The sequence below is a fragment of the Sceloporus undulatus genome, chromosome 3 (assembly GCF_019175285.1).
Source record: "Sceloporus undulatus isolate JIND9_A2432 ecotype Alabama chromosome 3, SceUnd_v1.1, whole genome shotgun sequence".
NCBI lineage: Eukaryota > Metazoa > Chordata > Lepidosauria > Squamata > Phrynosomatidae > Sceloporus > Sceloporus undulatus.
The window spans coordinates 177,379,469-177,394,122 of NC_056524.1; the positions used below are offsets into that span (position 1 = coordinate 177,379,469).

At 39.1% G+C, this 14,654-nt stretch overlaps 1 protein-coding gene across 7 annotated transcripts in view; it reads right to left on the reverse strand.

Annotated features, from left to right (window-relative positions):
* Positions 1–2,586: 2,586 nt before the first annotated feature.
* SGMS1 (sphingomyelin synthase 1) overlaps positions 2,587–14,654 on the reverse strand; it is a 90,441-nt gene continuing 78,373 nt past the window's right edge. For all 7 annotated transcript variants that reach the window (XM_042459192.1, XM_042459190.1, XM_042459188.1 and 4 more), the window contains 4 exons: positions 11,735–11,852; positions 5,710–5,863; positions 4,065–4,231; positions 2,587–3,563 (listed from right to left, as the gene is read on the reverse strand). In XM_042459192.1, coding sequence (XP_042315126.1) covers positions 3,387–3,563; positions 4,065–4,231; positions 5,710–5,863; positions 11,735–11,852 — 616 coding nt within the window. In that variant the 3' untranslated portion in view covers positions 2,587–3,386. The remainder of the gene's footprint in view (positions 3,564–4,064; positions 4,232–5,709; positions 5,864–11,734; positions 11,853–14,654) is intronic.

Genomic DNA, 14,654 nt, shown 5'->3' on the forward strand with positions numbered 1-14,654 from the left:
TCCCTCTGCATGTTCAAGGTGGCTTTAAATAATTTAAAAGGAAGGGTTTCATTTACCTTATACAAACCTTTGCTTACCATCTTTACACATATTTAGACAGACAGATTGGCAAGTCTACTAGTATGTGCTGGCCATCTTGCTCCTGTTAGTATCTTACCAGCTACTCAATGAATCAACTCCATTTTCCAAACACAGCTCCCTAGTTAGTTTGAGTAGTTTGAATGTAACCAGTACACAAATAATCTGTCCAAGACCCAGCGTCTCTACACTGGGTTGCCGTTTCTGAACTAGCTAAAAGTGATAAAAGGCACTCTTCACTCCTGATGCTATCTGGATATCCAAGAGTAACTTTCAGTCCAGAAGATCTCCACCCATACTCCAAACATCATACTCAAGTTTATTTTCATTGCCTTCAGATTTCAACATAGTCTCACTCCTATCTTTTGTCTATATCTCCAATTACTTTCATCACTTTCCATTTAAAAGTTACTTGCTCCCTTAGTTAGTTGGGCTCATTCTCCCTTACTGTCCTTTACGTCTGGATCGCTTCCATAGAATACTAGATTGTATTCTCTCTGTTTGAAATCCCACTCAGAGTCCAACTTGTTTGCAAGACCTTCCACATTATCCTTTCGTTTTTATGCCAGTGGGAATAAAGCCTAAGGATATGAGTGCACTTGATCCTTATTGCATCTCTTGGCTCTCCTTAGGCCTGGAGTAAGTAGTGGTGGCCCCCTCAATGTTTTGGGTTGTAACTCCCATCAGAGATAGCCAACAAAGCCAATAGTGAGGGATGTTGACAGTTGCATCCCTCACTACAGAAGGGATACCACCTGTCCTCTGATGTTTCAGATTTGTATTGTAAACAGTATTTGTAAACTGTAAGACATCAAACCTTTTTGGCTTGTGTTGGCAATGAATGTGGCCCAAATGGTAGAGGGAGTGGGGGACAATACTTCACTATAGTATGAAAGTATGGTTTATATTGTTAAATGTTCACTTAAAAAGATAATAGCCTGCACAGTGTTAGAAACAGTTCACTAACAGAAGGGCAATTTGTCTCACTGAGCTAAGTTGTCCATAACGGCTTCACATTTTGAGGCACTGATGAATCAGGGATTTGAGGCATTGATGAATCAGGAAGAAGATACACAGAAAATTCATGAACCAAGTGGGGATGCTCAGTGAGGTTTCTTGAGAGAGGTGGCAGCTCAGACAATTCAGAAAGTGAAGACATTTTCAACCTTTTCAGATTCAGGGCCTACTTTTAACAATGCTCTCTGAAGATGCCAGCCACAGATGCTGGCAAAACATCAGGAAGAAACTTTTCTAGAACATGGCCACATAGCCCAAAAAAACCACTAAAAACTATGGATGCCGGCCATGAAAGCATTTGACTTCACATGTGGCACATGTTTTTAAAAGTCTCCATATGCCCATGTTCTGCTTTTTATCTTTCTCCCTTGCACTGAGGCCATGACAGGTTGTTGTGGGTCTATCAGATGCAGACCAACTGTTTAGAAGGCAAATATGATTTTCTGAAATTAGAACACTTAATGACAACAGGATTACTTTTAACCACAGTTTTAAATTTTTCAGTTCTGTGTTTAGAATAACCAAAGGACCAATCTTATAATGACTGAATAATAAGCTTCATAAACCTATCTTTCACAATTAAAACAAATACAGTGCGCCCTTGCTTTATGCGTTCCGGACTCCCACACATAAAGCAAATTCCGTGCATGCTTGAGCCCCATTGAAATGAATGGGACTTGTGCAAGCGGTGGTGCGGTGGCGCACGCACGCCATAGGCGCACGCCCCATTACTCCCAATGGGACATGCCGCCCCTTCCTCCCCGTGTGGCTTTCAGCATATGCTGAAAGCTGTGCGGGCGCACTGTACAGCGAATTCCAGAACCAAAACACTCACCAAAACAGTTGACATTTTATACTAAATGAGGAGACTGTTTGTTTAAAAGCCTTTTTATTTTCCTTCACCATTATTGTTTTACAATACAAATTTCACCTTGTTGAACACACAAAAAACCCTACAGAAGATAATTCTGCTTCACGTAAAATACAGAATGAATATATATATTTATATATATATAGATATATATATGCTTCTTCATTCTTAAAAAACTATTTTGTTCTGCACATTGGCAAGTATAGGATAGAATACTTTCCCCCAAACACAGTATGTATGGCAGGACTGAAATTTTAAGAGTCACATGCAGTTTCTGCACAGTTTTGTTTTAAAGAAATCAATTGTTTTGCAACAATATTTTCATTCAGGGATGAGAACTTGTTTATAATTTTATTTTATTTTTTTAACTGATCATTTGAAAAAAATATATATAAAGTAATTCATGGCTATTTTCTTGCTATAGTTCAATTCTATGTATGGAGTAGACAATAAAATAATTTAAGAAGCACATTTCACTCTAACCTGCCCATGGTATGTGAAGACTTGATCACCGTATTTGGTTTTTCCTCTAACTCAGTCATCTGAACATTGCAAGCAGGTTTCCAGTTTAATTTAGATATAAATCAAAATTTAGTAATGTGTACAATACATATAATCTCGGTTTCATGGAATACTTTATTTTAAATAAAAACTTTGAAAGACTGCCTACTGACCATACTATCAAGACAAGAAAGGCACTAGAAACAGACACATCTCTCTCCCAAGAAGCATTTTTTTCAATTTATCTCTTTTCTCTGACATGTAAAAATCTCTTTAGATTTTATTTTTACGCATATCATTTTGAAAAATAAAGTTAGGAAATACTTAGAAAATCACTTTACAACATAATAATTTTTTGCACCTTTTGACACTGTCACTGCAGATTTACAAAACCAAAGTTTACCAAACCTTTCTGTGTCTATCATTTGTAGCTTCAGTGAAACAGGTAGAAAGATTCCTGTATATTATCCTGTCAGGTATTTATAAACCTTCATATAGACATTTACTAGAAAATGGCTTACAGCCCAATCTTTGGGGCAAGAGATATGAAAATTATGTTTTCCCAAGAAAATAATATGCTTTATTCCCAGACAAGACTGGAAAGACCAGAACTTATGATATAAAAGCCTTTTCTGTTTATGCTGCTGCATCATATACAAAGAAACATGGTGATGAGCAATGCAAATCCAAAATCTATTAACAAGAAATGTATACAGTGCATGATAATTTACCATTTCATTATTGTTGTCCATCGCAGATCCTTTGGAGAGAGAAAAATATCACAGTGCTTACCAGGTAAGAGAAGAGACTTAAGTCAAGGTAATGGTTAAAAATTAGAGGAGAGGGAACAGTTCAGTTTTTATGGCATCTCATCGTGGGAAGTTCTTAGCACTTTTGGACCATCTCCTTTGTGTAGCTGTTATGTGTCAACCAGTCTGCTGTATTTAGGCTGTCTACTCAGGTGCAATGCTTGCCAGGAAAATGGCCAATGATAGGAGCGGGGTACAATGCCTCGGACATTCTTTTCAAAGTACTGGAAGGGCCTATACCACCAAACCCGTGCAAGAAGGTTAGTCTGGGAAGCTTCTTTTAGCACCTGCAAAAGAGAATATTTACAAGTCTCAAGAAAACAGTGCTGAGGAGGGAGCAAACACACCCACATCCAGAATCAAGTATTTATCTTCAATTATCATGTGACTGTTTTCCATAGATTTGGCACTGATGAGAGGCCAATGATCATGTAGTAAGACCCCATGTGACTGGCCAACGCAGTCATATGTTCTTCAGCAGAAGACTATCATCTTGCTGGAAATTCTGCTCCATAATAGTTATTTCTCTCTAATCTGCCAATGTTTTTCATTCATTGTAAGATGCAATTTTGTACATACCATTCAGACTAGATACCACACAAAAGAGTATCTAATTGTAACCCCCAAATAACCAGTGCTGAACTTTTACTATCTCCTTCCACACTCTCATGGATTCAGCTTCCATATGTCCCATGTTTTATGAGGACACGGGACCTAAACCTCTCCCCTATAGAGGAAAGTTTTGTGATCCTTAAGTATGTTTTCTGAGGAAGGGGGAAGAGACTCACTTGTTGATTGGCCATTGTGTGATACCACCAGAAAAGTCTTGTAGTGATGTAGTAAGCCACCACCACATCCACAGTGTAGTGGTCATGAGCCAAGAGAATACAGAACATCCCAATTATGCTGAGAGCCCAGCAAATCCAATGATACCACCAGAGTCGCCGAGGTGAATCTGAAGGCAAAGAAAAACACAAGATGACATGCATTAATTCCAAACACAATCTAAGTGCATCTGAGGAAGTAGACTAAAGTCTATGAAAGCTTATGCTGCCAATTTCTTTCTTTCAGTTAGCCTCAAAGGTGCTCCCTTGTTATTGTTGTGCGCTTTTAAGTAGTTTCTGATTTAAGGCGCCCCTAAGGCAAATGCATCACAGGGTTTTCTTGGCACATAAAATCAAACTTATCAGAGCCAAAAAGGAACCAAACATTTAGGTTGTGCATTATTCCAGTTTAACCCAAACCATTCTACTATTATTTCCTCCAGCTGTAAATTGGTTTTTCTAGGAATGTTAGCTGCAGATCAGAAATTACTAAATGAACCACATCTATCATTTAAATCTTTATTTTTTCATAAAACAAAACCCTCTTCACTTCATACTCAGTCAAACTTTCCTTTAGCAAAAAGGATTCCATGGAAAATAAACTAGAAAGGACTACAATCCAATCCCAGCAAGTATGTATAATTAAGATAAGATGTGCCCTTCCTTTTCTTCCTCATTTGTGTTGTGATAAGTTGCTATTGTCACTTGCTATGCTAACAATTTAGAACTAACAGAATGAGGCTCTCACTTGGTTATGCACTTTAACATGTAGAATGGGTTAATATGCTAAGCAATTTGGTAAATAGGATAGAATGAATACAGGATGGCGATGATATTGTATAGTAATGGGGGCTGTTGTTCCTGGTCCTGGAAGGCCATCCATGTTGAGAAACTTCGAATATAGGACAGACTGAATACAGAATTGGGAATGTACAGTGGACCCTTGTTATAGTCTGGGGTTTGGTTCCATGATCCCCCATGGATAACAAAATCTGTGGATGCTCAAGTCCCATTAAATATAATGACATAGCAAAATGGTGTCCCTTATAAAAATGGAAAATCAAGATTTGATATTTGAAATTTATATTTTTTTGAACATTTTCAAACCATGTATGCTAGAATCCGTGTATAAGAAGGGCTGACTGTATTACATAGCAATAAGAACAATTACCCCAGGTCCCTCTGTCTTACCTGAGAGGGCGCAACCTCCCTCTAACACTCACATTTACACATATTTTTTTAAAGTATTTTTTTGGTGTTAATCTGTGTGCCATTCCTACTAGGGGTAATATAAGCAAGGAAAGTGATTTATAGTTTGCAGGACGAGTGGGCAAGGGGGAGGAAACATGGCTAAAACCAGACATGGTGAAACCATCCCCCTTGGCCCCTAAAAGATCTGAGGGGAAATTCAGTATTTTTCTCAACCTGAGGGGCATGGGAAGTACACTGGGATATCTTGAAGCTTTTCACAACTCAATATATAGCGTCAAATGATTAAAATACAGTTTATTCACAATGTATGTTGGTAATACAACTAGCGAGTAGGGAGCATTTTACTCTCAGATTAAATATACTGGTTTAGTCTGGTAGTGAGAACTGTCAAACTTACACTCTTTGATAAATAGGTATGTAAGTGTTAACATCACCGTGTGACCGCTGTACAGGTAGTCGCCACACATATCATGTGCCCCTGTGATAGAGAGCCCGCCTCCAGCAAGCAGCTTCATTATCCTCCTCATGTGTGATTCCCAATCTCCAAAGAGCTGGCAGAAAGAGGGGAGGAGGGGGAATTAGCTTGTTATTTCAGATTAAGAGGTGAATAGTTTATAATTATCTCAGAAAAGTAAAGTATAATCCAAGTTTACACTCCAAAGCTGACACTGTAAATGAAAATCCTACTAGGGTTGGTTCACGCCACACAATTATAGCAGCATGGTTCCACTTTAACTACCATAGCAACATCTTGGGGAATCCTGGGGTTTGTAGTCTGGTGAGGCTCTACAGCTCTTTGGGTAAGATTTCTAAATAAAGCTAACGGCTTCCCTTTTGACAAGGTTGTCTAGTTGTGTCTGACTGTAGAGGGCAGTGCTCATCTCCATTAGTAAGTCAAAGACAACTCCATGGTCATGTGGCCCGCCTGACCACACAGAATGCTGTCACCTTTCCACCAAAGTGGTGCCTATTTCTCTACTTGCAGTTTTACTTGCTTTTAAACTGCTAGGTTGGCAGAAGCTAGGATTAGTGACAGGAGCTCACTCCATCACAGGGCACTTGGGCCTTGAACTGCAGACCTGCCAATGTTGCAATCGTCAGAGTCGGCATCCTATCCACTGAGTCCCACCTAAATGCCTCTCCATAAACTGAGAATCCCAGGATTCCATAGGATGCAGCCACGAAAGTGACATTGGTATCAAAGTGCAATAACTGCACAGTGTGCAAGAGAACTAAGTACAGTGTTAAGAATCCACACAGCAAAATGCATCTTGTCAGTGAATACAAGAATTTTTGTAACACCTCCCCCCCAACAACTATAAATACATTTCTTCCATGTGTTTCAGTAAGAGAGAGGTTATTGACCTAAATATCACTTTACTCATTCATTTTGATCAGGAAACTAAAACTAGACAGAGGGAAGCATATAATAAGCTTTAGTACTATTATTTTTGTTTCTATTCCCAACAAGATGATCACATCTAAATCATGTGTGTGTGTGTGTGTGTGTGTGTGTGGAATCGAGCAAATCAAGTATCATGTTTTGCATCATTACAAGAGATCCACCTACTCCAAAGGTAAGTTGCTACTCCTAGATGCTTCCATGACGGAAAATTTGCCACTTTTCTTGTGTGTATGTTGCTAGAAAAAGGATTATTTGGGGAGTCTGCAAGGATTGAAGGAATTTTAAAACAGCCTGAGAAAGGCACAGATAATCACTGAGCCACACTTTGTTCACCTCTGACTTAAAACATCAGCAGAGATAGTATCAATCTCAGAAAATGTAACTAATCTCAAATGCATTATGAAATTTAATTTCAAAATTTTCAGTCACAGATTAATTAGTGAATTCTTCATTTCCATATGCATTTTTGTCTTCATTCTCCATCACACAATTATGAAACTGTAAAAGAGAGAAGGTGCGTGGTTCTTGATCTGGCAGGGAAATACCAATCAGGATGAAATGGAAGACAACAACAACAATATTATTATTATTATTATTTCTTACCCACCTCTTCCCATGGGGTCGATGCGAGAGGAGACAACAATTAACAGACCAACAACATCAGTTAAAACACACATCAATCTAAGCCTAGTGGAAGAATGCTGTTTTAAATTTGGACAGTGCATTCAGTTGTGCGTCTTCTGGCAGGTCATTCCACAGTCTAGGGGCAGCTGAAGAAAAAGTCCTCTGGCTGACAGTTACCAACCTGGTGCTGGCTGACTGGGCAAAATGTCTGCTAGAGGACCTGAGTATATGTGGCGGATTATATGGTAGGAGGAGATCCTGTAGGTAACCTGGACCCAAAACATTTAGGGCTTTAAAGATAATAACCAACACTTTGTACTTTACCTGGAAACCATAATGTTATGTTTCCTAGGTATTTGAATTTTGAAACTTTACTGTATCTCTTGGCACTTTGAGCACTCAGGACATTTCTTTGGAAGTTCAGAGCAACAGCATCATTTCAATATAAACTTTCCATACTTAAGCAATGAAATCTGCTTGCATACATAAAAAAAGTTACAAAATATGATGCAGCATTTCTGGAAAGATTTGGTATGGATGAGAACAATTTACTGCAAGTTTCCAATTATTAACAGATTTTCAAAGAGCTGCCATGACCACATCTTTGGCACTGCTAAATCCTCAAGTCCATAAATGAAGGATCAATCCACTAAACATTAATAAATCTGTCCTAAGAATCATGAGACTGGAATTCATAATGCATCTGAGATTTGTTTTGGCTTCCAGTGCTGGTGCTGGCACATCATCTTCATCATTCTTATTTTTGAATCCTTTATAAGCACAAAAAGATAATTGAGAGAAGCCTGCAAAGCAGTGGGCCATTCACCTCTGTGTTATGGCCATGCCTGTGAAGATATCTTATAGGAGACACAAGGCTATCATATGTAACAAAACGTAAATGCTCACAATGGTTAAATGTTTACGAGGGCTGCCATTTAAAGCCTGCTTCCCTCTGGGAGTTGGACCACAATGTTCAACCATATTTACTGCTGTGAAGAAAACCTGTTCAACTATAAATGAATCAAAGTATTGCCATTGTCTCAATGCCTTAGTGGCTATACAGACCTAACTGAGGGTGGTTTACAAGCTCTGGCAGCCTACTATGGAGTCATTAGAAAAGATAGAGAACCCCTCCTAATGATGCATCTGTTGTACCTTCTACAATGGTGTTGGCATAAGGACAAGAAACCAATAGCAACAATGTAAGAGATGTTCTCCTACAAGTATTGTCTCTCAACCAATTATTTAATCCCTGTAGTAATGAAACTTTGCAAAGAACACAGCTGAACAACGCACACATAAGCAATGCATGACAAGGAGTAAAACACATTAATAAATTCTAGCTCAGGCCGCACGGTATATTTTGAATTTCCCGTCAGAAAAACAAACTAGTTCACCTTTCAATGTACACAGTTAGAGCTGGCTGCCAAAACTCTCTGACCACTAAAGCCCCTAGCTCCTTTTGTGTCTCACAAAGAAAAAACCCTTGCTATTGACGCTATGACTTTTAAGTAGCCCCCTTCTCTGCCCAGTCCTGACCTCACCTTTGGTTTAATGGGAAGCTAACGGCATTTCAATGTTTAGGAGAACAAGCGTGGCAGTTAATGGGCATAATTATTTATGACATTATATTCTGCCACAAAACGGTACTTACAGCAGGTAATAAAACACAAAAAAATGAATATTAAACAAGTATTAAACAAATATCTAAAACATAGCAATAAAAAGGGAACAACAGCTCCCAAACAGAGCCTGGCAGTGATCACCAAGACAGAAGAATGTGATCTCACATTGCATAGGGCTTTATTACTTACAATAAGCACTTTGAATTGTGTCTTTAAACCAGGGATAGGACACATACACAGCCAGGGACCCAATGAAGCCTCCTCCCAAACTGGGTAGTCAATTTGTGCACACTAGCAGGGAGCAGTGGGCTATGTTTTCTATTCCCAAAGAGAAGACATTTTTTCTCCAATTTCAGTTTTGAGAAGAAGAAAAAAAGCATCTCCTAGTCCTAAAACATGTCAGTTCTCCCTTTCACCCCATACCCTCAGAAGATGCAAAATAACATTTTTGGCAAATTTATTTTGAGATGGTGGGGAGAAGAGCCTTGCAGAGAAGGAGGGTGGCTCTCACACCTTTAGAGGTCACCCGTTTCCAATTTACAGAGACAGCTAGCTAGTGAAACTGTTGTAACTGTTGCTATCACATGCTCCCTGACACAGGCGCCTGTCTTCTTTGCTGTCACAGTGACTATGCACCAATTTATAGATTATAGGTGGCAAGAGGACTGTTGAAGATAATCCCATCCTAGTGATAATAAGTGATAATATGTGAGATATTTTGCAAATGATATTACTGGAATATGTAGTACTTTTGTTATATTACTAGCATCTAAAGCAGTGGTCCTTAAACTGTGCCCTTTAAGGGATTTTGGACTTCAGCTCCCAGAATCCCAGACTATTGGCCAACATGGCTGAGGCTTTTGGGAGTGGAAGTCCAAAATCTCTTAAACGGCACAGTTTGAGGACCACTGCTTTAGATGCTAGTAATATAACAAAATCTATGTCAGAGAGACCAATAAGAATCTCTGTTGTACTTTTTTGTACAACCAATGAATTTATATCATTTTCTGTCCTGCCTGGAAAATACTGGGCAAGGGTTCCCAGTGCAACACAGCAAGATAAGAAAGCAACAATTCCCCCTGGGAAAGGCATTGAGACAATACAATCAGTTACCAGCCAGTATTTGATATTATCTGTTAAAGGGAAGGAAGTGGATAGCTGCACTCATGTTATCCTGGCTTATGTGAATAATATATAGAAGGGAGAAGGGTTTGGACAGGTGCAGCTTCGCCATGCCTGGGCCCATCAGCTGCTTAGAAGTTTTCCATCCATTCCAAATGCCACTGCTGTGGCCTCTGAGGGAGAGAAGAGGCAATCACAGCACCATTGTGCCCTGGCCCAGCAACTGAGGAAAAGCTCTTCCTCCATCCCAACTGTCACTGCTCTGGCCTCTGAGAGAAAGAAGAGCAGTCAATATCTGCTGGACTTAATTCATTTCCCCACTGCCATCCCCTTTTCCTTTTGTGGCGTGTCTCATTAGCTGTAAACCTGAGGGTAGAGAACTGTCAAATTAACAATTTTTAAGCTGCTCTGAAAGTCTTTGTGTCTGAACAGTCGGGTTTTAATGCAATAAACACAAACAAACAAACAAACAAACAAACAAATTCTTTCATTACAATTATTTATATCCCTGTCCTTTCAGGACACAATGACTGACACACAGCATCATAGTACACACAGAGAGATTACAACAAGCAACAAAACAGCAAAACATGAAGACTTCTTACAGAGCAACAGGTGAGATATGCTTCTTTTCTTGCCTTGGTTTCTCATTTCTATAATTATTTTGATAGGGCAAATCTATCAGAGATGGGGGTGTGGAAAGAGAGAGCCGTTTCTGTCTTTCTAGCCCAGATTTTACTACCTTTTTACTACCCTGTACAGACCAGTGCCTGAATATCAAGGATGGACAAAAGTATAGCCCTGGGGTTGCATGTGCCCTTCCTAAGGCTGTTTTTGTAGGCCTTGACTCTTTGATAATTCCTGAATTGTTGTTTTCCTGGCCAATAAATGGCCTGTCTCTCCTACAAACTATCACAAGCAGCATTTCACTTTTAAAACACTATCTGCATAATTTAGCATCAAAAATATATTTATTTTATTTGCAAAATGCTCATTTTTTCAAAACCATGACTTCCTGACACTTCAGTTTTGATTTTTTTAAAAAAACATTTTTGGCAGTTTTGGTAATCCACACAGTAGCTCCTAGGCCCAAAAAATTAACCCACAGACCTGCCAATGTTGCAGATCCCTGTTGTATACTGACAGAGGGAATACCACCTTGATCTGTAAGCAGCTTTCAATATAAAACAACAAGGAAAAGTATCTGGTAGACACTGAGTGTACCATTTTAAGTGGGTTCCAACAATTTTAACACATAAAGTTGTGTGTGTCTTTCAATGCACATCTTAAACACTGATATGCCTTCAGTGCCACCTTTTACAGCGTTTGTGGTCAGCATTGGCAATGCTGATAATCTTGCTGGGAATGATGGAAGGGATGTGGGACAGATTCCAAAATGGTGAATCACATGTTTGCTTTCAAACTGAAACCCACTCAAGACATCTTCCTTCAGGAGTACTGGAATACAACAGAAATACTGAACCCAATTTTTGACAGAACATGTCCATTAGCTAACACTACAGTTCAGCAACAAGTAATACTAATTAACTGTAAAGAATTCTTGCCAATTCTCATTGGTCTGACTAAACTGTTCCAAACACAAGGGGAGAAAAAGATAGAAAGATAATGATAGCAAAGAAAATTACCTTTGGAGAACAGTTGAAATGCATGCCAGGTACTGGGAGTGTAGTTACATACATTGTAATACACCGATATAAGTACAGTGTGCCAACTATACAAAAAAATCTTCGGCTAATAATAGACCTGGGGAGAAAAGGAGTAAAATTATGTGTCATTTGTAGCATTTAAGTGTAGGGTAAGTATTGCTCGGGGTGGCATCTAAGCATTTTTAGGACAAAACATTATCCTTTTAAGTTTAGGCAATACGACATTTAAAACAAAGGAAATACATTATTCTCACTTCACAGTGACAGAATCAACCCAGAAAAATCAAGATGATACTGTAATAGCAAGCAGCAGTCTTTGGAACAGAATGGCAATATTCTTCATGCTAGTTGTTCTTATCAAAACCATTACTCATCTTTTTCTCCTAGAATGGTTAGAAACATAACTGTGAGCAGAGCTGGGCAGACAGAAGCAAACCAGTGGACAAAATGCAGGTAGTACTCTTAGCTGGCAGGAGGGATGGACGGTAAGGGATCCTACCTCTCACTAAATACACTTTTATCTCCCAAGGCAGGATGCAAGTCCAGCCTTCACTCCAACAGGGTTCATGAATTTACTTTCTTCCCAGCAAAGTGAATGGTTACCAGTCCCTCATTTAAAGTTGTGCACCCTACAGAGGATGGCTGAGGCAACCAGCTACTTTATACACTATGCAACCACTTTTGTGTCTCCATGCCTAAGGGGGAAGGAAACTGGAGGAATAGTTCCTTTCTTCTGCCTGGTTGCTTTTCTTAGCATTCATCTTATTAGTCATCTTAGCTATGTTGCCCTACCCCACATACCAATGAGCATAGTATTTTCTTTCTTGAGAGAAATCAACAGCAAGAGTTCACTTTACGAGAGAAAATAAATATATCTTGCTACATTGAGAGGCACTAGTCTTATTCTGTATAGGCAGGTATGATCAATATTTGGTATTATAATGCCCATCAGGTGATTCAATCTTTAAGCACGTTTGTCTAAAAGTTAAGATAAATTTTCTTAAATATTACAAGACGCTGCATGTCATTTCTCCAACCTCCTAAATTTGACCCTAGTAACTATGTCTTACAATATGCTGGGTGGGCAAGATAAGATTATGAAATATAGTTTTCTTTACCTCTTTGGAATTCCCTGCTGAACACAGAAATACCGGCGGTGAAATAGTGTAACAAATAATTTTCCTAAAATTCTTAACCTATTCAGTGGAGAATACTAATGCTCAGAGACTGAAAGAATAATCTGAAAACCATGGAATGGATCCAGACTTAGGGTGCATCTACACTGTAGAAATAATGCAGTTTGACACCAATTTAACTGCCATAGTTGAATCCTAGGATTTGTAATTTTTGTGAGGCACCAGCACTCTTCCACAGAGAAGGCTAAAGACCTTGTAAAACTACAAATTCCAGGATCCTATGGGAGGGAGCACTCAAAATGGTGTCAAACTGCACTATTTCTACAGCATAGATGCACCCTTAGTCCCATAGATTTCAATGGATTTAGTAGATTAACACATTACACTCTTACAGTGCTGCTATTCCACTTTAACTGCTCTGGCTGCCATTCTGGGATTTGCAGTTTAGGGAGGGGCATTTAGAATTCTCAGCCAGGGAGCTCTTAGGCCTCACTGAACTACAAATTCCAGAATACAGCAGGAAGCAGTCAGAGCAGTAAAAGTGGAATAGCAGCACTGTAAGAGTGTAGTGTGGTAATCTACCAAGAATCATAGAACAGAGGTCCAAAACACACTGCAGAAATAGAGCAAGAGCAAGTACACTTCTATACTGCTTATCAGTGCACTTAAGCAGTCCCTAAGCAGTTCATAATGTGTAAGTTAATTGCCACCAACAAGCTGTGTACTCATTTTAGCAATTTATGAAAGGATGCCAGGTTGAGTGGACCTTGGATCAAACTCACAACCTTGTGGCTGTGAATGGCTGCAGTGCCAGCATTTAACCACTGCGCTGCCAGTCTGAGATCACTTTAACTGCCGTGGCTCAATGTTAGGGAATACTGGGAACTATAGTTCTGTGAGACATTTAGCCTTCTCTGTCAGGGAGCTCTGGTGCCACAATAAACTAAAATTCCCAGGATTCCCTAGCACTGAGCCAGGGCAGTTAAAGCAGTCTCAGATTGGATTATTTCTGCAGTGTGTTTTGGACCAGAATAATTGAACTGCTGAGTTGGAAAAGACCACAATGGCTATCTAATCCAACCCCTTGCCATGCCATGCCATGTTCTCTATGTATGACTAATACTCATTTCATGAATACATCCATCATATATAAAAATAAAAATACATCATGAATACATATGCTGTATATTAAATGTAAGGTATAATGCAAATTACTACAAATAGGATCCAAAAATCCTACCTTAGAAGCGCCCAAGGTGCTTTTTCTTGCTGGCAAACAGGCTGACTGTCAGTAGCCCCTAAATGTCTGACTATTTTTCTAAACTCACCCACCATCAATGCTGGAAAACTTTCCCATTTTCACAGTGAATGGCTATTATGCATGGCAAACAGCAGGCCCTAATTCCATTAGGAACACTGACCTAGCAATACAGATCTTTAGATCTAGATTATTTGAAAGATAGCTGGAATCATTCTCTCATAAAATGCTAAAATTATTCAAATCTGAGATGACTTCAGGCTAAAAATAATAAGAGCTATATATTGCTATGGTTTCTTTTATAACATTGTATACACACAAGATCGAAGGCAGGAACAATGAAGCGAGTGTTTTCAGCCATTTTTGTCAAAACCTCATTTTTAGTATCAGCAATAGCATTTCCAAGCATAACAAAAAGTTAAAGTAACTGAAAGCATTGATGTGGTTTTGCAGAGCACTGACTCCAACACTGTGTTGGTTTCATTGGTTTCCCTTAGATCTACAA